At 42.9% G+C, this 23779-nt stretch overlaps 1 protein-coding gene across 1 annotated transcript; it reads left to right on the forward strand.

Annotated features, from left to right (window-relative positions):
- Positions 1 to 12668: 12668 nt before the first annotated feature.
- On the forward strand, positions 12669 to 14723 carry LOC130081155 (uncharacterized). Its single transcript, XM_056246114.1, has one exon. The coding sequence runs from the start codon at positions 12669 to 12671 to the stop codon at positions 14049 to 14051; it is 1383 nt and encodes a 460-aa protein (XP_056102089.1). The 3' UTR covers positions 14052 to 14723.
- Positions 14724 to 23779: the final 9056 nt, after the last annotated feature.

Genomic DNA, 23779 nt, shown 5'->3' on the forward strand with positions numbered 1-23779 from the left:
GGGTCCGAGTATTTTATTATCTCAGCAGCGACATTGCAAAGTTCCAAAATACAAAATTAGTTAAATAATGCATCAAATTGTATTTGTTTTTATTTATTTCCAAACGTATAAAATAGTTTTATTATTTAAAAGTTCATCGTGCTAGCTTCGACACATGGCAGTAGCCTACGTAGCCTATCTACATAATAATAGTACGATATGGCTAGTATAAATATTTTAATGGTATAATCCCCTTATAAAAGATCGTTGGCATACAATCTAATAATCAGTATTCGTCCATTATAAAAGCTACCAGCTGTTTTAAATATTGACGCATATAGATGTTATAAGCCAGCGTAATGTATCAAATTAATATTTCAAATATATTGTCTTGGATGATCGAACTAAGCCAAGAATTAAAATTTCAGGCTGTTGAACCGCGGGGCTAATCAAAATGATCCACAATAGATTTACAAATTATAACCGTATCGAATTAATATCTATCTCTGATTGTTATACACTATATATTAGCCGATGTGGGTTAATTTATTTATTTTTACCGTTAGTGAAAAGCATACTAAATTGTAGAATACCATAAAATAAATAATACGAATTAATATTTTTGGGGATGATGAACACACAGACTATTCACTAATATTTAGTTAGAATAGGGATATTTGTTCAATATTACTGGCTTTATTTCGAGCATACCAGATCAAATATGTTTATTCTGAGCCAGACACGGTACCAAATGGTCGACGCTTTGATCCTTAAATAACTGTAAGGTTATTGCTCTTTCAAATAATTCTAACACCGGTTCAGACAACATGTCTGGAGAAAACCAGAGGGGTGATCTACTATCTTTTAATAACCCTAACACCTCTCTCAGACCTGATGGCGCAGGCCCCGGAAAGTTATGATTCGCGGTCGTTGTTAAACTCCATGATATCCGCCTTATCAAATCGCTTTGATCAGAGCGTTGTCTTTGATCGGGAGACATTTGGTGTTGGACTCCGCCTGTTTGCGGAACTCTGTTTTAGCAAATCTAACAGTTCATTCCATCAGCGCTTGAGAGCGTATCGCGGACGGAATATCTCGCCTAGGGCTTTGACCCGCGACATACACACTCGTTTCGTGGTAGAATGGATTACACTTCAGGATTTCAGTTTACAGACCGGCAGGACTACGACTCCGCTTGAAAGGGTAAAAATCTTTTAAATTCTTCTAAAATGAGATGAAAAATGTGTAGGCTATTATCCACTATCTTACATATTTTTATTTAAAAACAGTAATTTAGTTTAACAGTAATAAAACAGTATATTGTGGATAATTTAACATAGCCAATTATTTAATTTAATCACTATTTATGCGATTATTTATATGTAATGCTTTTTATTTCTGAAAAAGCTATTTTGCAGCATTTCGTCTGCTCAGAAAAATTAAGAACCCACAGCATTATTCAGACTCATAAAGGATACCTCATTAAGTTCAACACATGATAAAACTTAGCTTTAAATGTTTAATAAAATTAATCACTATTTATGTGCTTTATTCAAGCACAATGCTATTTCTTTAAACTCATTTTTGTGACATTTTCATCTGTTCAGAAAGATTTAAGAGTCTGTGACTAACCAGATAGACGCATAAAGATCACCTCATTAAGTTCATCCCATGTTTAAAACATACTTTTTAACTGTTTTATAAAATTAACAGCTTATTTCATTTTATTTTATATACTTTATTTATCATCAGTGGTATAAGCTCATTTGTCTCATTTATCTAATACTTATGTTTAAAGTTTAAAACTTACTTTTAAATGTTTAATAAAATGCCATGTTGTTTTTTATCGGGCATCAATGCTATTTCTTTAAACTCATTTTGTTTCATTCTCTTCCACAGACATCATCCAAGATGCAGTGCCGGCTGAAAATCCGTGTCAGACCTCTTCATGTTCATAATTTCGGGGTTCTGTGAACATTATCCTGATATAATAAAAACTTTCCCTGAAAACATTCCTCTCAGTCACACCAAGCAAATTGCCCCGTCATAAACACACACACACACACACACACACACACACACACACACACACACACACACACACACACACACACACACACACACACACACACACACACACACACACACACACACACACACACACACACACACACACACACACCATTCCTCTCAGTCACACAAAGCAAATTGCCCCATCATAAACACACACACACACACACAAACACATAGCCATAAACTCCGGAAACACATGGTCGGGGTCAAAAGTTCACATACCCCTCCGTAATGGGGGTGGTCGTAAAACCCCCATCCCTGCTACACATCCTGTCATAAATATTTCATAATCATATTCATAATCATAAATCATAACCTGTCATAAAAATCATATTTAGGGTCATAAATCATTTTTGACACAAGCTCCCTCATATATACTATATATATACTATATACTATATACTATATATATATATATATATATATATATTGTCATTGCATTCTTGTGGCTCAGTGACACACCTGAATGAAAGGGTCATTAGTATGCAGCCCCATTATGCGCTCATTACGCGGGCCCATTGTCTTCTCAGGTGTGAATCACAGCAGGTCACACCCCTGCGCATATTGCCTTTCCAAACAAAAAGTGTCATTTTTAAATTTAAACCAATCTATTGTTTTATGTGAATGATAAGGCAGGATGATTTTCAGATCATTTTGAAGAAAAAACTCTAGGCGACAACATCCATTAGTCAAAAGTCTTGTGGACAGATATTTAGTATGTGTTTTGTGGCCTTATTTCAGAAACTTTAAGTTTTAGTTTTTTCAATAACCACGCATAAACAATATTCTCTCAAAAATACAAAAATGTACATACATGTTGATAACACATTATGGTAGCCCTGTGTGTGCTAAATAGAGTGTAATTACACCTTTGCCAGTAATATGTTTATAAGCAACTGAAAAAAGCACAAATGTCAGAGTATGTCAAAACATCTCAAGGACCCCAAAAACACCTTGGACCCCAGAGGGTTAATGTTCTGTCAGCAGGGATCCCTGGATAATCAGACGCTTACAACCCCTTTGTGGCTTAAGATGGAGGCCAACTCTGTGAATAATTCTTCATTGCCAGCTATGTTATTTTCCAAGTTTGAAAAGCCAGAGTCCTATAAGAATGTATGCTTTGTGGTAAAACAGTCAGTAAGAATTTTAAACCAGGTTAGGTGCTTTCTAAAACTACCAAGTACATCAGTACAAACACCTATATGTTTTAACCATTGTTTTCTGCCTCCCTGGAATGACATATCATACCATGACTGGAGAAAGAAGGGCTTGGTTTCAGTTAATAATCTGTACATCGACAGTAAATTTGCATCATTCAACCAACTGAAAGAAAAATATAATCTCCCTAATTCCCATTTCTTTCGGTATTTGCCGGTTAGGCATTACACCCAATCAAAAATTGAAGATTTTCAATCTACCCCTGGAGCATGAAATTTATGATATTTGTAAGAGCCCTCCTTTCTCCAAGCGTCTTATTTCGAGAATTGTACGTCTATTTGATGACTGTATTGTTGCGCACACTGTGAAAACTAGGGATACTTGGAAGGAAGAGTTAGGTGTGGAACTATCTGAATCCAGGGCTGCCAACTTTTGAGTTCAGCTTAGAGTGAGATTTTGGGGGCGGGGCTTTGTTATGGGGGAGGGGCTTATTGAGGGGCGTGGCTTGGTGTGGGTAAAAATACAAACACAAAATCCTTGCATTAGCAGAAGTGTATTAAATATATATTGATTGTCAAGGTATTTGGTATCTGTACAGAATTTCTTGGGAGATTTACATTTAATTTTACATTTTAATTGACATTCTGTTCTTAGAAAACAATAATTAACATTAACTACTAGGCATGTCCATATTTGTCATCTGGAAATGCTTTTGTACTGTTTTTATGATAAAGTTATGTAAAATAACTGCTCAGTGCTGCAAAACAAACAACTCTGCTATTGCTAACTTAATTCTATATAAACTATATAACAGGCCTATTACCAGCCTAAACTGGATGGAGACAAGGAGCGCCCTGTAACTCACTGACCTGCCTGCGTTCACAATTCACACGGTGCAGATGGGAGGGAGAACGGCTGACTACACAGTTTATGGGAATAAATTGTGTATTTCCCTCACAATTGTCACAAAAAACTCACACTGTCTGTCTGGTCTCCAGAGCCGGTCCGAGCCTTTTGGGGGCCCTAAGCAGAATTTGATTTGGGGGCCCCCTCCCACTACGCGGAGTCCCCTGTGCTTGACGATTATTGACACAAATGTCACGCAATAATGATACATTATGAATGAATACAGTAAGGTTATGTATTAATACAAAATAAATAGGCCTACTTAATAAAAAATAGATGCCTACTTAAATAAAAAAAAGTTTTAACTTTTACTTTACTCTTTTACTAACTCTTTAAAACTTCTTAAAACAAACTGTCTCAAAACATATAAAATAAATGATTTGCTAAAATAATGACAAAACTGAGAAATCTGAAATATAATAAGAGCAAGGGTTCAACAATGACAATTATTGTTGAAAACTTTAAAAATATTATTATTTCTCAACTGTCTCAATACAGTGTAACTGTCCACTGGGTTGTGTTGCGAAAGACACGCAAGCTCGCTTAATCACCTCTCTGCCGTCGTGCGCGGTTAGGAGCGCGCCGTTAAGAGCTCAACACATCTGTCTCGCATGCACGCTCGCTCGCTATAGATTACAGGATATTTTAACTAATTTGCGGTAAAACTAGTCGATCACGAATGGCTCAACTGGTAGATCTATAGATAAACTTATCTTTCAGGGATTTGACCGACCGGGTTGACACTTCAGCGTGAGAAATCGGGGGTGTGGCGTGAGAGCGTGAGAATTGGCTCAATTGCGTGAGTCTCACGGTGAATGCGTGAGAGTTGGCAGCCCTGTGAATCCATGTGGAACACGTGTTTGTCTAATATTCATTCCTGCTCTATAAACAGCAGACACCAATTAATTCAATTTAAGATTGTCCATCGCTTACATTATTCCAAAGCCAGATTACATAGAATATATCCATCAGTTTCCCCAGTGTGTGACAGATGTAATATGTCAGAAGGTACACTGTCCCATGCTTTTTGGGCCTGCTCTTCATTGGCAAACTTTTGGTCTAGAATATTTGACTGGTACTCCAAAGCATATCAGAGACCCCTTCAGCCCGAGGCTGGACTTGCTATTTTTGGCTGCTCACAAATAACAAGGACAATTCCAACTATAATGCGGCAACCATTGGAACTGGGATTGATAGTTGCCAAGAGACTGATATTGAAGGAATGGAAGTCTCCCACTCCTCCTTCTTTTCAGGTATGGGTCATTGATATGCTATCCATAATACAAATGGAAAAACCCCGCACTAGTCAAATGGACACATTTTTCCGTTCTTGGAACCCATTCTTAACTCATTTTGAAAAAGCTAAATTACAGTAAACTAAGTGTGTTCCTGTATTAACAACCTTTCCTCCTACCGCTGTACTAAATATGACTAACAACTGGCAATAGCTGCATCTGAGCCCTGTTTGTTTGTTTGTTGTTTGTTTGTTTGTTTGTTTGTTTAATTTGAAAATGTAAATAAAAAAAATATATATAAAAAAAAACGAACGACTGAAACAATCAGTTTGCAAAGTATCAATCAAAGCTCAGCTTTGGGAAAGGAAATAGCTACAGGTCAAGAGAAACATACTGTGCCCATGAGATTAACATTATGGATTCCTATTTAACACAGATATACTGTGGGCCCTATTTTAACCCTCTGAGGTCTAAGGGCATTTTTTCACTTTTTCCTTCGATTTTACAAATCTTATTAAATTCACCTTTTAAAGGTAATTACATAACATAATCCCACATGTTTTATATCAAAATGTGCAGAGAAAACCCAGCTCTCTTACTGGTGAGTTCACCACTTGTCCTGGAGAATTGTCTAAAGAGAGAGAGAGGGATAATCTGTCTCTAAAAGGTGAAAAATGTAAGTCCGATTTTTGAAATTCTTCAAATCTCTTGTGAAAACATACCATTACTCATGTGGACGAATTATTTTGGTCCTTGAAATGGGTTTCCCAAAGTCTTAGGGTCACAAAAGGAGTGTAATATATGAATAAAATAGTAGATAATGAATAATCATTGTCTAAAGTGACATTTTTGAAAAATCGTTTTTTAGTACAAGTTTTGTCTGTGACTCTACCTTCACCAAATGTTAGAGGGACTGAGATAAAATAGGACTAAAATAACTTCCTACTACATATCAAGCTTTATGGGATGTGTGCAAATGAAAAAGTAGCATTACAAAAGGTCTTTCTTTCAAGCAAAATGTTTACTTTGTGAAAAAAAACTCACTACTAACAATATTCACAAAATGTACACATTTTCATGTTTTACATGTCAAAAAAAAAATTAAAACCAAAGATGAACTATATATTAGAAATATATATATATATATATATATATAAACTTACCACTATTTACAATATTTACACAATGTGCATGTTTTCATGTTTCAGTTTTTCAGCTGTCATGCCATGCTGCAAAACAGTTTCTGTCCAGCTGCATGCAAAGCGCAACACCACACTCCCTGCATTTCCAAGGTGTGTCCTTTCTCTGGCCTTGGCTTTGGCAATGCTCACACCTGCTGCGACCTGTGGTGGCTTTTGTGGAAGAATCTGCTGCATGAACGGCAATTGGCACAGGAATATGACCTGCAGGTACCGGGACCGGAGCAGTGTGAAGAGGCTTACCACAGAGTTCAGCAGTCAGCTCCTCCATGAAAGCTCTGTGTGTCATGGGTGTTGTTTGCTGGGCCAGACAGAGTTCCTTGTGGAGGATGTAGCTGTTGGTGGTGGCAATGTCCAGAAAATGGTAAAACAGGTGTCTGTACCAGCGCATTGTTTTGTGTTGTGCAGAGTAATATTGAATGAGCTGGTCTGAATGATCAACTCCCCCCATGTGTTCATTGTACGCCAAAACTGGTGTGGGACAGGGGATTGATGTCTTTGTCCAAGAGCCATCTTGTTGTTTCACCCTCCTCTGAACAGTGTTACCAGAGTGTGCTGTGTGAAGTGTGGAGCAGACTGATACTTCTCTCGTGTCCATCCATTTCACATAGATGAGGGGCCCGTCCCGGATCCATCTTATGGAGCCTCTTTCTGATTTTTTTGTGAGGGCGTTATTTGTTGTCCGAGGGCAGTCCTTGCGGTTCTCCCTGTAGGTCCCACAGGCAGCAAATTTTTGCTCATGGAGAGCCCTGAAGAGTTTGGGGCTTGAATAAAAATTATCCATGTAAATGTGGTAGCCTGTGCCAAGGTAACCTGGTTGTACCAGGGACATCACAACATCATAGGAAAGGCCATGTCCAGAGGGGATGTCACTTTTGCCGGTGTAAACGGAAAAGTCCACTGTATAGCCATTCCGTGAGTCTGCCAAGACAAACAACTTGAATCCCCACTTTATCGGTTTTGCCTTCATGTACTGCGTCATCCCAGTTTTGGCCTTTGATGCAACCATTCTTTCATCCACAGCCACATCTCTGTGAGGATGATAAAATGACTTGCAGGCATTTTTGATGGTGTTCATCAGGGGTTTCAGTCTGAAAAGTTTGTCATGGTCGGCTGTGCCCTTTTTTTTGTCGTTCTGGACATCCTCTTCAGGGTCGCTAAGGTGAAGGTTCCAAGAAAGTGCTCTGTATCTGTTCCGTGGCATGATCTGCACTGGAAGTGGCAAAGAGAAGAAGTGATTCTGTCTCCAGTAATCTGCAATGCTGTCGAGTTTCACCATGGCCATGTACAGAAGCAGTCCAATGTACTTGTAAAACTCCCCTATGTTCACATCTAACCATTTATATTTCTTTCCCTGTGCCATTTGTTTAGCAGCCTGCTTGTTTGTGTTTTGGCACAGTGTTTGTATGATTTGTACAGGGAAGAAAAGTTTGAAGAGGTCGAGTGGTGTATATGTGGAAGTGGAGCTGAGCTGTGGCCCTGGTGTTCGAGCTGGTTGAAACCTGGAGACAGGGGGAGCGATGTCTGGGTCTTTTTCCGTCTTCCAAGACAGTGGAGCTGGCTGCTGTGTAGGTGGGGGTGCTGGTTGATGCTGGGCGTTACGGGACCTCTTGGCTGGCCGGGTTGGTGATGATGGCTGCTGTGTAGGTGGGGGTGCTGGTTGATGCTGGGCGTTACGGGACCTCTTGGCTGGCCGGGTTGGTGATGATGGTTGCTGTGTAGGTGGGGGTGCTGGTTGATGCTGGGGGGTACGGAACCTCTTGGCTGGCCGGGCTGGTGAGAATGACTGCGGTGTAGGGGCTGGTGGTGACCTGGTGGCAGGCACAGGTGAGGCTGCCTGTGTTACACTGGGCCCTGGTAGCTGTGAATCCTCTCTGAAAAAACACAAAAACATAAAGTTTACATCTCTCTCTCTCTCTCTCTCTCTCTCTCTCTCTCTCTCTCTCTCTCTCTCTCTCTCTCTCTCTCTCTCTCTCTCTCTCTCTCTCACAGACACACACACACACACACACACACACACACCAATCTCCACCTAACAAGAATGTGGAAGATGTGTGAGGATTTGACTTATTTTAACGTTATTCCAATTTATCACATGTGCTAGCTATCCTGTCCACCCCAAATCACAGCAAATAACACCTGAATGAGATGTGGGAATACTGTCTCTTCCATTTCAAAACTCCACAGAGATTTATAATTTTACATTCAGTATAAATATAGGCCTACTAAACATAAATAAAATTATATGAAAGATCAAGCCACATCTATACAAGTATAAACAATATGATAAAAAAGGTCAATGGCCAAACCATATCGATTCATCACTACAAGAGATAGGCCTAATGTTATTCAAATTGTGAATTGAGGTGAATAAATATTACATTAGTTATCATAAGGAGACCAGCAAGAACAGCCTACAACGTTACTATTTGTAAGTGTACCCCGGTTTTACACAAGAAAATAACTTTTACATAAAGTAAACACTTTGCTAAAGGCACAGTCAATTTGTCAAAGCAGCACAGCGCAGCTTATTTTAGCCAAGATGGTCACCATGCGAACGAGGTTTTTATAAAATAAATACGCTTACCCGTCCTCAACTGGATCTCTTCTGTGATCATAATCCTCATCTTCATCAGAAGAAAATCCATCAGGCTCGGAAACTCGCCTTTCATCCTCGTCGCTGCTATCCAAAATCGCCGCAAGTGCGTCTTTCAATGTCAATGTCTTCGCCATTTTCTCTCTTCGTCTTCTTCTTACTTTTCCTCTTCTTTATATATATTTTTGCCATGTTTTTTTCGCGGACTTTTTCTTTCGCGGACTTTTTTACTCTTTCTCTCTCCATGTCAGCTGGTATTTTCCTCACTGTGAGGAGATGGGAGGGTACTTAGGGATTTCAACCGCATCTATTGGTTGGTTTCACACAAAATGCAGACAGGCAAGCTAGCCCACCAATCACGCACGGTGAATGACCATCTTGTCTTCCCTCTTGCTCTCTGTGTGAGTCACATATGATCTCGCGAGAATAAGGACGTTGAAGCTGAGAATCTGTCGATTACGGCAAAATCAGAACCATTTATGTGTGCTGCACAATCGCGGAGATATTAATAGAAACATTGAGTAAACATTGAGTTGACGCGCCCGCGCGTCATCCGACCTCAGGGGGTTAACGATCTGAAACGCAAGTGTCAAAGCGCAAAGCGCAAGTAACTTTGTGGGCGGATCCCGGCGCTGTTGCTATTTTCCCGGCGGGATAAATGCCTCTTGCGCCTGGCGCAAATCTAAAAGGGGTTGGTCTGAAGTAGCTTCATTATTCATAGGTGTGGTTTGGGCGTAACGTGAAATAAACCAATCAGAGCGTCATCTCACATTCCCTTTAAGAGCAGGCGCGCTTGTTCTAAAGCGGATTCCTATTATAACGGCGGATTTGCCAGGCGCGCGCCAGGAGCGGTTCATAGCCGAGGAGAGCAACGTTCTCGTCAGGGCCGTAAAACACAGAGAAGTGACATTGGGGATGGAGAAAGTTTGAGAAACCCACCCAAATTAACTTCTGTTAAACAGGCGTATGATAATTTGGGTAAATGTGTAAGCTATGCTTTTATAATAAATTGTCTATCTATCTATCTATCTATCTATCCATCCATCCATCCATCCATCCATCCATCCATCCATCCATCCATCCATCCATCCATCCATCCATCCATCCATCCATCCATCTATCTATCTATCTATCGTAATAATGTATGATTTGCAAAAATGAAAACTGCTGCTTAGATGAGAGAATCAAAGTGTATGCGCGTTGTGCACACGCTACATTGATTATGGCCAAGCATGCGCCCTTAAAATAGCATAATGAACAACGCTGTAAAGACTAAAGGGGTGGATCTAATCCGTGGGGAATTTGCATAAATTAATTAATAATTGGTAATTAATAATTATTCATACATGTTTGGATTAGATCAGTCTTACATTAAATTTAATCTCCCTCTAAGGGAGGATCGGTCATTTTACCTGCATGCATACGTGTATCCTTGCATTTTAAATGAAGTTTTATGTAAACAAAGTTCGGGAGGAGCATGTTCAGGTAATCATCCAATCAGCGCAAGAAGAAGCCAGTATAAATAAAGCCTTCCCTTACCTCCTGTCTCATGACTAATTTCTCAGCATCTGACTCCGCCTCCGTGCAGTCATGTCCGAGTTAGAGCTCTTCCCCTCCGACGATGAATCTTTCATCTCGGAGTCATCTCAACCGCAAAACGCAGATCCAGCAACCCTTCCTTCTCCAGCAGCCAACGACAACATCGAGCCTCCATCCTCAACCAGGGGACGTCGGCCCTCCAGATCCTCTCCACATACTCCAAGGCGTCGAAGACTCCCCTCACCACCGCCAGCGAGGAACTCATCATCTTCATCATCGTCTTCCTCCGCGCCTTCCCACCTGCCAGCTCCCCCTAACATCCCTCCCATAGGGAAGTGGACAGTTAAGGGGCTAAGACAAGCCCTAATTAATTCTGATACAAATTTCTCCCGCAGGATGAAAAAAGCAGAATTATTTAATTTATATGTCACCTTACAATCTTCTCACCCTTCTGTTTCAGCTCCAATTCCTTCGGCTCGAACGAGCAAGGCTCGCCGGGCCCCGATCGCTCGTCCCGCAGTACCTCCTTCCTCACTTGCAGCGCTAGGCTCCGCCCCCGCGCCACGGCGTCACAGACCTTCCGCTAGCATGGGCCGCGCCCCGGAACCAGTCACGGATGGGCGCCAATCTCCTCCAGGTCAAATCCCTTCCTCAGCCCCTCCCATCGTGGTACCTCACACTCTAGATCCCGGCAGCTCCACTTTCTTACACGATCCCCAAACGTTTTTCTTCCCTTCTACTTCTTTCAGTTTTCCTCCTTCCCAAGCGTCAGGTGCTTACCCTAACGTGAGGATGCCTCCGTTAGCCGGTCAATCACCGGCGCATTTCTTTCCCCTTCCACACTATGCTCCTCCTATTCCTCCTCCTCCACCTAACCCGGGGGCCGATCTCCGCGTGAGGATGCCTCCGCAAACGGCCACAGCCCCGATTTCCCATCCCTTTAACCCTCTCCAAGTGTGTTCTCCTTTCTCTCTCTTCTCAGCCACTCCTCAACCAGCCCCTCCGAATGCAGTAGCATCTGAACCTCCTCCAGTGACGAACAACATCAGAGCTCAAATCCTTGCAGGTGCAGATGTTGATTTGGGTTCTCTCCTGTCCTTGTTTCCTCCGGCTGAGTCCAATCGCCAAGTAGACTGCGGCGACATTTCAGTCACCCTAAAAAATAACTCACAGGTTACATCACGTTCATTGTCACTAGCCGAATTCTGTATTGCCTTCAGCCGTTATACAGAAATCATATGCTCGTCTTTTCCCCATAGACGGCGCGAGCTGAACGACTATCTGTCTATCATAGCGGAGCTCGCGTTGTCTTACGGGGGTAGTCATTTTTATACGTACCACAAGCTGTTTTCCGCAAAATGCGCCGTCCGCGTTTCCCAATGGAATCAGTGTCCCTATTGGGGAGCGTTGGACACCGATCTCCATAACCGAGTCTTCCTTGGGTGCAGAAATATCTCCTGCGCAATCTGCAGATCCACAATCCATGCCACCACGGCATGCCCACAAATTAACCCGTCGATCCCTCCCGGCCCAGAGCAGAATGCCATAAAATCCACAAGTTACGTTCCGCGTCACGCAAGAGAAGATTTTTCAATCAGAGCACCATACTCGGCACCCGATAGACAAGTTTGTAGGAACTTCAACGAAGGGAGATGCCCAAGACAACGCTGTCGTTTTCTCCACGTCTGCGATTTCTGCGGCGGCGCACACGCCCGCGTGATATGCCCAGTCAAAAAATCTGTCAATAAAAATGCTAAAAACTATCTCTCGACTCCTGTGAATGTTTTCCGTCTAGCCGAAGAATTATCACACCACCCAGATGCCAACTTCACAAATTATTTACTGACAGGTCTTAATCAAGGCTTTAAACCCGGTGTAGAAAGCCATCCCACGCAAAATATTATCTGCGCTAACCTTCAGTCCGCCTTAGCAGAGCCCGGAGTAGTAGATAAGCTAATTAAAAAAGAAATTGAATCCGGTTTCATGATCGGTCCATTCGAGGCCCCCCCGTTCGACAAATTTCGCATCAGCCCCATAGGCGTGGCTACCAGGAAATTCTCCGGAAAAAAGCGGCTGATAATCGACCTTTCAGCCCCCCATAATTCTCCATATCCGAGCATCAATAGTCTCATCCCCCTCGAAGAGTATTCTCTTAACTATCACGATATCGAACAAGCCATAACCATGATTAAAATAGCTGGACGAGGCGCATGGCTTGCAAAAGTAGATATCTCCTCTGCTTTTAAAGTAATGCCAATCCACCCCGATTCATGGCACTTATTCGGCGTAAACTGGCAGAAAAAGTATTATTTCGCCGTGCGCTTAACTTTCGGCTGCAAAAGCAGCCCAAAAATCTTTGACACTCTCTCTGAAGCCATATGTTGGATCCTTTCCAATAATTATGCAATTCCTCAACTTCTCCATCTGCTCGACGATTTCCTAATAATTTCACCTCACGACATCATCCCCGAGGCTCACCTCCTCATAGTGAAAAAAGTTTTCGCCGAACTAGGGATTCCGTTAGCCCACGAGAAAACATCGGGTCCAACTACATCCATTGAGTTCTTGGGCATCAATCTGGACTCAGCAAAATTCCAGGCCTCACTGCCTAAGGAAAAAATCGATCGCATCATTTTAATCGCATCCAATTTTACAGACAGCACAGATTGTTCAAAACGCGAACTTCTCTCGCTGCTGGGCCACCTAAATTATGCGATGCGCATTATTCCACAGGGCCGACCCTTTATCGCGCATCTCCTAGCCCTCTCTTCATCTGTTCATGGGCTGGAAGATCGGATCATCCTTTCTGACGAGTCAAAAAACGAGCTAAAATTATGGATTAATTTCCTCAATCAGTGGAACGGCTTAACTTTTTTTTACGACGACTTTATCTCTCTCCCCCTCGATATCAAACTGTTCACAGACGCAGCTCCCTCGATCGGCTTCGGCGGCTATTACCAAGGACGCTGGTTCGCGTCTCCCTGGCCCCCTCAGCTCCTGGATACACCCCAGGCTTCAGCCTCCTCTGCCCTTTTCGAGCTCTACCCAATCGTCGTCGCAGCTTCCCTATGGGGGAAAGAATGGTCAACCAAAAGCATCCAAATCCATTGCGACAACGAAGCAACTGTACACTGTATCAACAAAGGTCGTTCTCGCTCACCTGCGCTTATGCCACTCCTCAGACGCCTCATATGGATCTCCGCATGCGACCAGTTCTTAATAACTGCAAGTCACGTTCCAGGGGCTCAAAATCAAATTGCTGACTCTCTCTCCCGTTTCTCTTTTCAGAAGTTCAGGATGCTGGCACCAGAAGCAGACCCCACTCCAACTCCAGTACCTCCTTATTTTCAGCTGATCTTCCCATAAACCATCCGCTAAAATCCCTCCTGGACACGTCCATCGAATCCATCCTCCAAGCCGTCTCTCCCAGAACCCTGCAAACTTATTACACCGCATGGAAATCGTTCAAATCATTCCACCTCTCTCACAACCTGTCGTTTCCCGAATTTTCTCTTTTAACAGTTACTTCATTCATATCTCATCTTCATAGTATTAAAGGTCTCCAAGCCGGATCCATTAAAAGCTATCTAAGCGGCATTCAATTCTTCCATAAATTAATCCACGGTAAACCTACACCTGCAATAAATAACTCCCAAACGTCCCTTCTAGTTAAAGGAATCCAAAGATCCCGCCCCACGCGCCCAGATACCAGACAACCAATCACAATCGATATACTCACCAGATGCATCTCATCACTCCGTCTTGGATACCACTCCATCAACACCGCATATACATTAGAAGCTATGTTCATCCTAGCATTCTTCGGTTTCCTCCGCTGTTCCGAACTGACCATTACTTCCTTATTCGACCCAAATATCCATCCCTCCATTTCAGACCTCCAGATCGTAGATAATGAAACCATATCATTTTTCATTAAACAAAGCAAAACGGACAGAGATAAAAGAGGTCACTTCGTTTATATTTTCAATCTACAAACTCCCATCCAACCGTACCATGCGCTTTTTAATTACCTGCAGTATAAACGTTCCTCGTCCAAATCCCCACTCGACCCTCTTTTCACTAACGACTCCAATCATCCAGCGACGAGATTCTGGTTCCAAAAGCATCTTAAAGCAGTCCTCATCAAATCCGGCGTCTCAGCAGAGCATTTCTCTAGCCACTCATTCCGCATCGGAGCAGCTACCACAGCCGCTCAAAAAGGTCTCTCCCAACAACAAATCAAAACCCTCGGTCGCTGGTCATCGAATGCCTTCAAAACCTATATTAGGTCTAGCCGGTTTTTCATCAGAAATGCTCACCAAGCCCTAACTAATTAATTAATGATAATTATCACCTGCTGCGCCTCATTTCAGTTTCATCCGTTTACACCAAACCTTCCGATTACATCTGGGCTCGCCGCTTGCACGCTCGCTTAATATTCATAGTGTACGTTTTTCAATCATATGCAGACTCCCCCGTTCGCACGCAGCGATGACTCACCCGTTCGAAGGCCGGGTTCCGTCCCCCTTCCAAACGCTGGTTGAACCTCCCGTTCGAATTGCAGTGAGAGTCTGCCCGTCTTAGTCGTCGCCGGACGACCGCGCTCGTGTCGCCAGGCGGGCTCCCCATTCGTCGGGACGTGAGGGGTCTTTCCCGTGCCCCAGCCCCCCTTCGAAGCGCCGGTCGAGCCCTCCCGACCGAGTCCAGCGGCCGCCCTCCGTCCAACCTGGCGAGGCTTACCCGTCCGATGCCGTGAGCATATAAGTTCCCGTCGGACGCTGCGAGAGCCCTCCCGGGTGAACGGTTAAACTCGTCCACAAATTCACGCTCGCATAATTCTTGCGTCAGCGAGCTGTCAGTTCAACTGCAGAATGGGCTTATCCGTCCGATGCCGTGAGCATCCAAGTTCCCGTCGGTCGTTGCGAGAGCCTTCCCAGTCGAACAGGCAAGCTCGTTCCTTGGTAAATACATACCCTTCACTTTTTGGGGGGTTAAATTCTACGCTCGCTGTCCTTCGTTTATCTGGCATTTTGGGGAGTACTCTGGGGTCGGGCCGAATTCTGAGCTCGGAGCCCTCCCCCCGGACAGCAAGCCAAATACGCATTATAATATTACATCTGATTTCATTAACATGTAAACTCGTGAAATGAAGTTTTATGTAAACAAAGTTCGGGAGGAGCATGTTCAGGTAATCATCCAATCAGCGCAAGAAGAAGCCAGTATAAATAAAGCCTTCCCTTACCTCCTGTCTCATGACTAATTTCTCAGCATCCCACCACCACCCCTTCACCCCACATTCGGCTGGGTCCGCTCTTAGTTACCTATGATCTCTAAAGTTATGGGGGGAGTACTCTGGGGTCGGGCCGAATTCTGAGCTCGGAGCCCTCCCCCCGGACAGCAAGCCAAATACGCATTATAATATTACATCTGATTTCATTAACATGTAAACTCGTGAACTACAAGTTGATTGCATAGATCACGTTTTACAGACAGGTAAAATTTAATTAGCTCAATTGTCAGATTGATATTGGGGGAATCCCACATATCATCTTACTTCATAGGATTTCAGGAAACGCAATTCTCTGGCCAGAAGAACTGGGTTTTCTGCCCTATAAACACATACTCTTTAAAGTATCTTTAATTTATAAAGCCGTAGCTTGATCTAGTCATTTCAGAGACCTGGAGTATGAGCAGACACAGTAACATCAATCAAAATGAATATAATGGATTTAATAAAGGCATGTCTACTTATATATTTACTACGGTACAGGAATATATGTATATTTACAAACAAAAAAGACATAAACAACACAATAAGACATCAATGAATGAGAAAGTGTGTGAGATATAGAGATATGGATAAATTACACGCGTGAGAGCGAGTACGAGAGAGAGAGAGAGGGTTACGTTCACCTAGACAGTCAACTTTCCTGAAACAACACGAAAACACATTCTTAATGCTCTGAAAACAGGGTAACCCAAATTTACTCACATGTGGAAGGGTTCTCTCATGTGTTGCTGCGTTCCTTGAGCGGCCTGCATGGTCTAGCCGCGTTTTGGACGGTAGATCTTTTGTTCTCCGTGCGCGTGCGGCCCGCATGGTTTAGCTGCGTGCGTGAGCTGAATCCTTGGTTCCGTGGAGTCACGTGATGCGGCGCGAGTCTTTGAACAGCAGTCGGAAGTCTTTTAGGTCACGTTACCAACGGAAATAGATCGGCTCAGGTCATTTCACTTCGTGGAAGTGAAACAAGTTGAGTACAGAAAACAGATCTTAGGCTAGAAAGTAAAGAAAAGATCCAGGATAGGATCTGATCCCCTGAGGGGACATCCGCGTGAATTACATGTTTCTGACGCGCTGGAAAGTTCAAGAGAGCGTTGGGCGGAGCCGCGCTCCTACATTTATCACCTCGGAGAAATCCATCCCCTTCCTGTTCACTGGGCCAATCGGGGAATGGATGTTGCACGCGGGAACCCTGGTTTATTGTCCTTTGTTTGGGAGAACGTGCCCCTCGTGGTACAGGGGTGTGTTCAAGGAGGGTGTATAGTTTAACAGTTTGAATCTTCAATGGCGGTAAAACCTATTAAAAATACACTTTACTTTATATCTCTGTGCATATTCAGATAGCCCGTTCCATGAGCATTTTAGAGGTGTCAAACACATCAAATGAAAGTCAAAGGAAAAATACAGAGGTATTTAATATGTGACCCGTCACGGAAACCAGGGACACAAGTCGGCAGCACAACTTGCGAGCAAAATGAGAAAGAAGCGTTTTTTTCCAAAATTGGTGATTTCCGCTTTTTTGCAGAATCTGTTAGTTGAGATCATGAAGAAGCCTCTACATGTTTGAGATAACAGTATTGGTATATTTAAAAGCGTACATTTTGAGGTTGAAATCGGCTTGTTTTTCGGAGATTCTAGCATGCAGTAGGGGCGTGTCATTGTCTGTGTGTATTTCCATACTGAATAGCCGCCGGCGCTTTTGCCCCCGCCCCCCAACAGCGTGGCTACTTAATATGCAGCGCTCTGGCCGGCTCTATCTGATATCAAAATTCAATGAAGATGGACGCCGCAAAGATTGTCGCAGACGAGCTGAAGCGTGGCAGTTACACCGAAAATGTTTTCGCCGCACTTTGTGGGCTCGGGAAACTGAACCGGAGGTATGGGCGCGGCGCGCGCGCCCTCGGTGCTTGAATACGGCGGCTCGGCTCGCTGACAGCGGTGGCTAACTGTTTCATATGTGATGTCCCGATTGCTTTGAATGGGGAACGTTTTGTGAACAGGGAACAGACTTAATGGACTGGCAACAATCTCCATAGAACATGAACTGGCACAGAGAATCGAAATAGAGGATGCAGTTAAGACCTTTGCTGCGATGAAGGCCTGCCGTGCGCGTTTCTGAAACGTAAGTTAAGCTTCATTTGCTCTCTAGTCGTTATTTAAGATGCTGAACCTGCTGATGATATAATGTGCTTGCGGACATTTCATTTGTGTGTGTATACGCACATAAGAAAGTGGTGTAAAGAGATTTGCAACAGTAATCTGAGGAGGAAATATGATTATTTGGAAAATTCCTGTCATGACTGCTTAAAGAAAAATGCCAGCAGGCATTTACCTCCTGCATAAACTTTAATATTGTTGACATTTTGGGCACACGCGCGTTGCGCACTATTTGCGTTATATGTAGGCCTATGGCTTATTGGTCTTTGTGTGTTGTTGCTGGTTTTGCGTTATATGTATATGGCATATTGGTCTTTGTGTGTTGTTGCTGGTAAACGTTGCAAATAGAGGGGCAGCACAATTGTTTTTCGCCTAGAGCGGCAGAAGTGCATTCGCCGGTCCTGGGGGTGAGTTTGCATTAAGCATTAAAGTTTGTCGTTTTGTTTTAATTCTAAGAACACGTACATGTTATCTCATGTTTAGTCTGTTTAGACCTTCCCATACCTACCTATTGTTATTAGCTAGCTCAGGAAAGAAAAAAAAGCTGTAAAGCACAGGGGGAGCTTTACAGGGGGTATGGCTTATCTAAATGAGATGTAAATGAGCCCTATTGTCACTCCCAGCAGGAGAGAGAGGTGAGAATGCACAATCTTTTGAGGCCGTTTTCTCCCATTTTACCTTTTTTGAGTTCCTACCTTCAAATGGCCACAACTTCTCCAAATATTATCAGATTTCCACGTGTTACACATCGTTGGAAAGCTTGGAGACTACACTTTCAGAATCTATGAATAACTCAAAATGCCGAAGAACCGACTTGTGTCCCCAGTTTCCGTGATCGGTCACATATGCATAAGGAAGGTATTTCTAATGTCTATTTATGCCGTGGCCAAACAAAGATATTTCACTGTGACATGGGGAAAAACACATATACATTTAACAAAATATATTTAATGGTTTTTATGTCTTTACCCAACAGAAATGTCCGTCTCTTTGTTCAGAGACATTCTGCGACATTCCGATGGGTTATAGAGTCTCGTAACAGGAGCTTCCCTCGTGTGTTGGGGGAGGGAAGGGCTCGTGTGTGTGTGTGTGTGTGTGTTACATTCAGTCTTTCGGGGCTTTAGCACGGATATATTTAATTATTCAGATTCACTCTTAGCCCAGTCCCTACAACGCGCAACGCGCCACTGACTTTAGACTATTTTTTTCTGGTCAGTGGCGCATTTGTTACATAGAACAGCAAAATAGCATGAGGGAAAGTTTGCGCCGGAACACGCCTCCTTTTTGCGCTGAACCGCCCCGGGGAGCGCAAGTGTATTTCTTAGTTAACCGACGTGTGTCTGTGGAGGGAAAAGCCCGCTTTGCGTGGGTGCAAAATAGGAATGATACATGCGTCAGTGTACAAAGTCATTTGCGCCGAGTGCAAGATAGGGCCCATTATGTTTTTTAGCTAATTACAGTGGATATAAGCTCAATTTAACAACACACGCACCCATTAAACATATTGCCATTATTATTGTATAAATATAGGCTAGGCTATATTTGTGTGCAGAATAGGCCTAATCCTTGAAACATTTCTCATTTAAGGCCATTCCTGTTTGGAATATGTGATTGTGTTTTGATATAGCCTACATGTGAGCAATAATCATATACATTCTGCATTTCCATTTTGTATGTGGATCATTCATTGTAAATTTTAAACTGTCATCTTGACAAAAAAATGTATGCCACTGCCCACTGACATGCTTCTAAAGCTATAGTTATCCAATTTTGGGGCCTTAAAACACCTTAAAATGCACATGTGTAGATCAAGAACATAAAAGATTCCTCGGAGGTGGGATCCTAAGTGATCCCTAGCAAGATCACTTTTGGGACCTCAGTAGGCTATTTAGAAATTCCTGCATAGGACCCTGGGTGGAGACCAGTTGTGCAAAAATATTTCATTAGCAGCTCACACATTAACTTTATGCTCAATCACTGTTATAAATATGAGGGGGGTCCTTGGAAATGTTTTTTTTCCCCTGTAAGGGGTCCCTGGCTCCAAAATGTCTGCGTTACATCACAAGAAAAATTAACCTGGCCCTAGCCAGATGAATTTCGCTCCGCCTAGCTTCACTCACATCCATCTGGAACCTCTTCCATTGAGAGTGATTTCTCCAACCAACTTTATGGTTTAGCCAATCAGGACGCAGGGCGGGAGTTTCATAGATGTGACGTAGTGGAGAAGCGACCGTGAGACTGTTTTGATTCAGACAACGATGGAGGCTCGCATCGAGGAAGCAAGCGTTAACATTGATGCTGCTATTTCATCCGTGTTGTCCAATCTACCTAATATTGTTTCATTAAAAGAACATCAGAGAACGGCTCTTAAGGCTTTTGTTGGTGGAAACGATGTTTTCGCCCTTCTCCCGACCGGATTTGGCAAGAGCTTGATCTACCAAATGGCTCCTCTGGTAGTGTGAGTGGTTGAAATAGCACGTCGATAAAGATGACAGACAAGTGGCTTCTCCAATCATATGCAAGGATTTTTGATAAGGCCCAGCCTTCTGAAACGCCATTTCAATGGATCGGTTCCAGATGGATGAGTGAAGCTAGGCGGAGCGAAATTCATCTGGCTAGGGCCAGGTTAAAGAAAAATGGCATCTACGCGAATTTTAGTGTCTTTGTTTATCCCGAGGTTTTCCCGCAGCCTGCCGGACCCAGGCTGTTTCCACATCTGACGAAGGACCTTTGCCTGGACCCGATGACAACGCAGTGCTAAAGTGCCAACTAGCCTCTCCCTATGGAGGATGCCTATACCAGATAAAGCGTTGTAAAATTTCGGTTCGCGTACCTACCCCGAAGTGATAAAATAAAATAAATTCTGTCAAAATTTATAGGCAAGACAAGTAGTTTGTTATGGTTTGTAGGGAATTACAAACCTGCACACATATATTCAAACGCACAGAACTATAGAATCAATTCTTAATGCGCATGTGAACGCCATCAGCATTTATCACAGGTTCGCGTTTAAAGTCTGTTTAGAGAGAACGGTGTCGTCTTAGCGGCCCCTAATTTAATAACAAATGATCATTTCGACGGAAGTGAATCAATCAAAACTAACTTTAGCTGGAAAATAACATTATTCAAGAACCGCTATAAAACCAAACCAATCTCTGTTACCTTAAATTATATGTTTATCTCTGTAAAGCTGCTTTGAAACAATACATTGTTAAAAGTCAAGTCAAGTCAAGTCACATTTATTTATATAGCGCTTTTCACAATACAGATTGCATCAAAGCAGCTTCACAGTGATAACATGAAAGTAGTACAACACAGTTCAATAATATTGTTGAATATTAAATATCCCCAACTAAGCAAGCCAAAAGCAAGGCGACAGTGGCAAGGAACCAAAACTCCATCAGATTGGATGGAGAAAAAAACCTTGGGAGAACCCAGGCTAGTCAGGGGCCAGTTCTCCTCTGGCTAACAATCATAGGGTTTTAAAGAAGCTTTACAGTAAGTCCATATCAGAGAGTACCTGGAAAAAATACATTTAGTTAATCATGTAATATTTAGGGGATAACATATCGCCGGCGTTGAGTCGTCTCTTCGCAGGCGTTGAGTCGTCTCTTCACATCCTCATTTATATAGCGTAAAAGCGCTATATAAATGAGGATGACTTGACTTGACTTGAATTACAGCTCACACTACCCATTATGCTTGCCGGCGTGGCCGCTGTCCATCGCTTTCTACGATAAGCACCGGCTGTGCTGCTGCTTGTGTGAGGAAGTAGGCTGCGTACGCTACTGCTACTTGCACTGGTGCTGCACTATTCTTTGCCTTTCGATGTTAAACACCGGCTGGCTGTTGGTTTTCATGAAAGGGGGTAGTGTCACTTACACTGGTAAACGTACCCTCTGGCGCTGACGCTGACATAGTCCTCATGTGATGATACACTTTTTCAAAGCTATGTCTCTCTGCCTCGCTCTATGTGACTGTTATCTAGCCCCGCCTCAGCCCCTTGCATATGGCCTGGGCCAGCTATGAATCCAGAGAACGATTGTGGTCGAAACATCACCCTTTGTATCAAAACTAGTTTCATTTGAGCAATGACTGTTCTGTTGTGTGGCATGACAGCTGTAGGACAGAACACAGGAAGTTCTCTGTATTGGAGCTCTTTCTCTGGTAAGATAAAGTTACAAATAAAGGCATAAGTCCTTCTGTCCCAGTCAGATTGTTTGGAGGTGAGACATGCCTTTCCAGGAACTCCAGAGAGTGCACTATTAACGCTTCTCCGGACTGCTCGCACTGACTGTGCGTCTCTAGACTGCTTGCTTCTATGTTCATCACAAGTGTAATAAGGGGGATATTGTTTTGCGGAGGGGCTGGTCCTCACAAAATGCTTTTTCTAGGTTGTACAACCTGGACATTCTGTCTGTGTAAAGTAAGACGGCTGAGCAGCCTTTGGATATCTGAAAGAGTTCGTGGCCACCCCCCTCTCTGGCGTATGTCTCGTATAGACCGATGTGCAGTGCATCTGCTTACACTAATAGCTGCTCATATGCAAACGGATGCATTCACGACACAGCCTTCTGTGTTCTATTATTTCTAAGGCACTACAGCTATAGCTATCTGCCCTGTTTGGGGGCTAATGAATTAGGTTCTTGCTGCAAAGATTTATGCTGGACGCTTTTAATACACTCAAAAAAATGATATGTTGGCTTTACTTAACTTTTTTTTGTAAACAGGTTCCACCGGTTCCACATAACTATGTTTCGTTAAACAAACATAATATGTTCATGTAACTTCAACATCATGGAATTTGGTCATTTTAAGCGACCCAATTAAACTCTGAGCTAATGAGTTAATTAAAGTCCCTGTAAAGGCAATTTTAACAAAACATTCTAAACACATTCTAAAGGTTAGAAATGTATTGCTAAAACATATTACAAAGACTGTGAACTGTGAAGTACTGAATTGTGGAGTTAGACCGTTAAACAGTTTTTCACCCTGGCAATTTCACGGATTTTTTGGGCGGGTCTAAAACAGGGCTCGATGACGCACTGGAGCTCTTGGACACGCCCCTACTCGATGACGCACTGATACTGATCCCTCTAACAATATAAATAGAGCACATTCGCATCAGTTTGGCGCTCATTTGCGAGTTACTGTCAGTACTATTATCAGTTACTACAGCCTACAGTTTGCTATCTAGCCATGCCTTCGTCACGGAAATGCGTACTACTTGGATGCAATCATTTGCAAAACAGATCGGTGTCCTTGTTTAAATTTCCTAAAAACGACGACATCAAGAAGAGGTGGATTAATTTTGTGAAGAGCCACCTTGATGGAGAGCTGAGGATCACCAGCCAAACCCGCCTCTGTAGTGATCATTTTACTCGTGATAGTTTTATAAACTTTCGTCGGAGACAACTGGGATTCACAGATAATCCGTTGTTACTGGTGAAAGGTGCCGCACCGACTATCTCTCGCCTCGGCCTTCATCCTCCCGTCCCGCCGACAACTGGCGCCATCATCGGCAATGCGTGCCCACCAATGAGTGTAAGTTGCCTTGTGTGCTTGTTATAATTATAGTAGGTAGTCCACTGTAACTACTAAATTCTGCAACCCTCTAACGTGATTTTTATTTAACGTTATATGATCAAAATTCCTT

This window comes from Rhinichthys klamathensis, unplaced genomic scaffold (genome assembly GCF_029890125.1).
Source record: "Rhinichthys klamathensis goyatoka isolate OS25496 unplaced genomic scaffold, OSU_Roscu_1.1 h1tg000036l_1, whole genome shotgun sequence".
Classification (NCBI taxonomy): Eukaryota; Metazoa; Chordata; class Actinopteri; order Cypriniformes; family Leuciscidae; genus Rhinichthys; species Rhinichthys klamathensis.

Excerpts from the sequence above, each read along its gene's own strand:
- LOC130081155 (XM_056246114.1), top strand. The coding sequence starts at position 12,669 with ATGATCGGTCCATTCGAGGCCCCCCCGTTCGACAAATTTCGCATCAGC.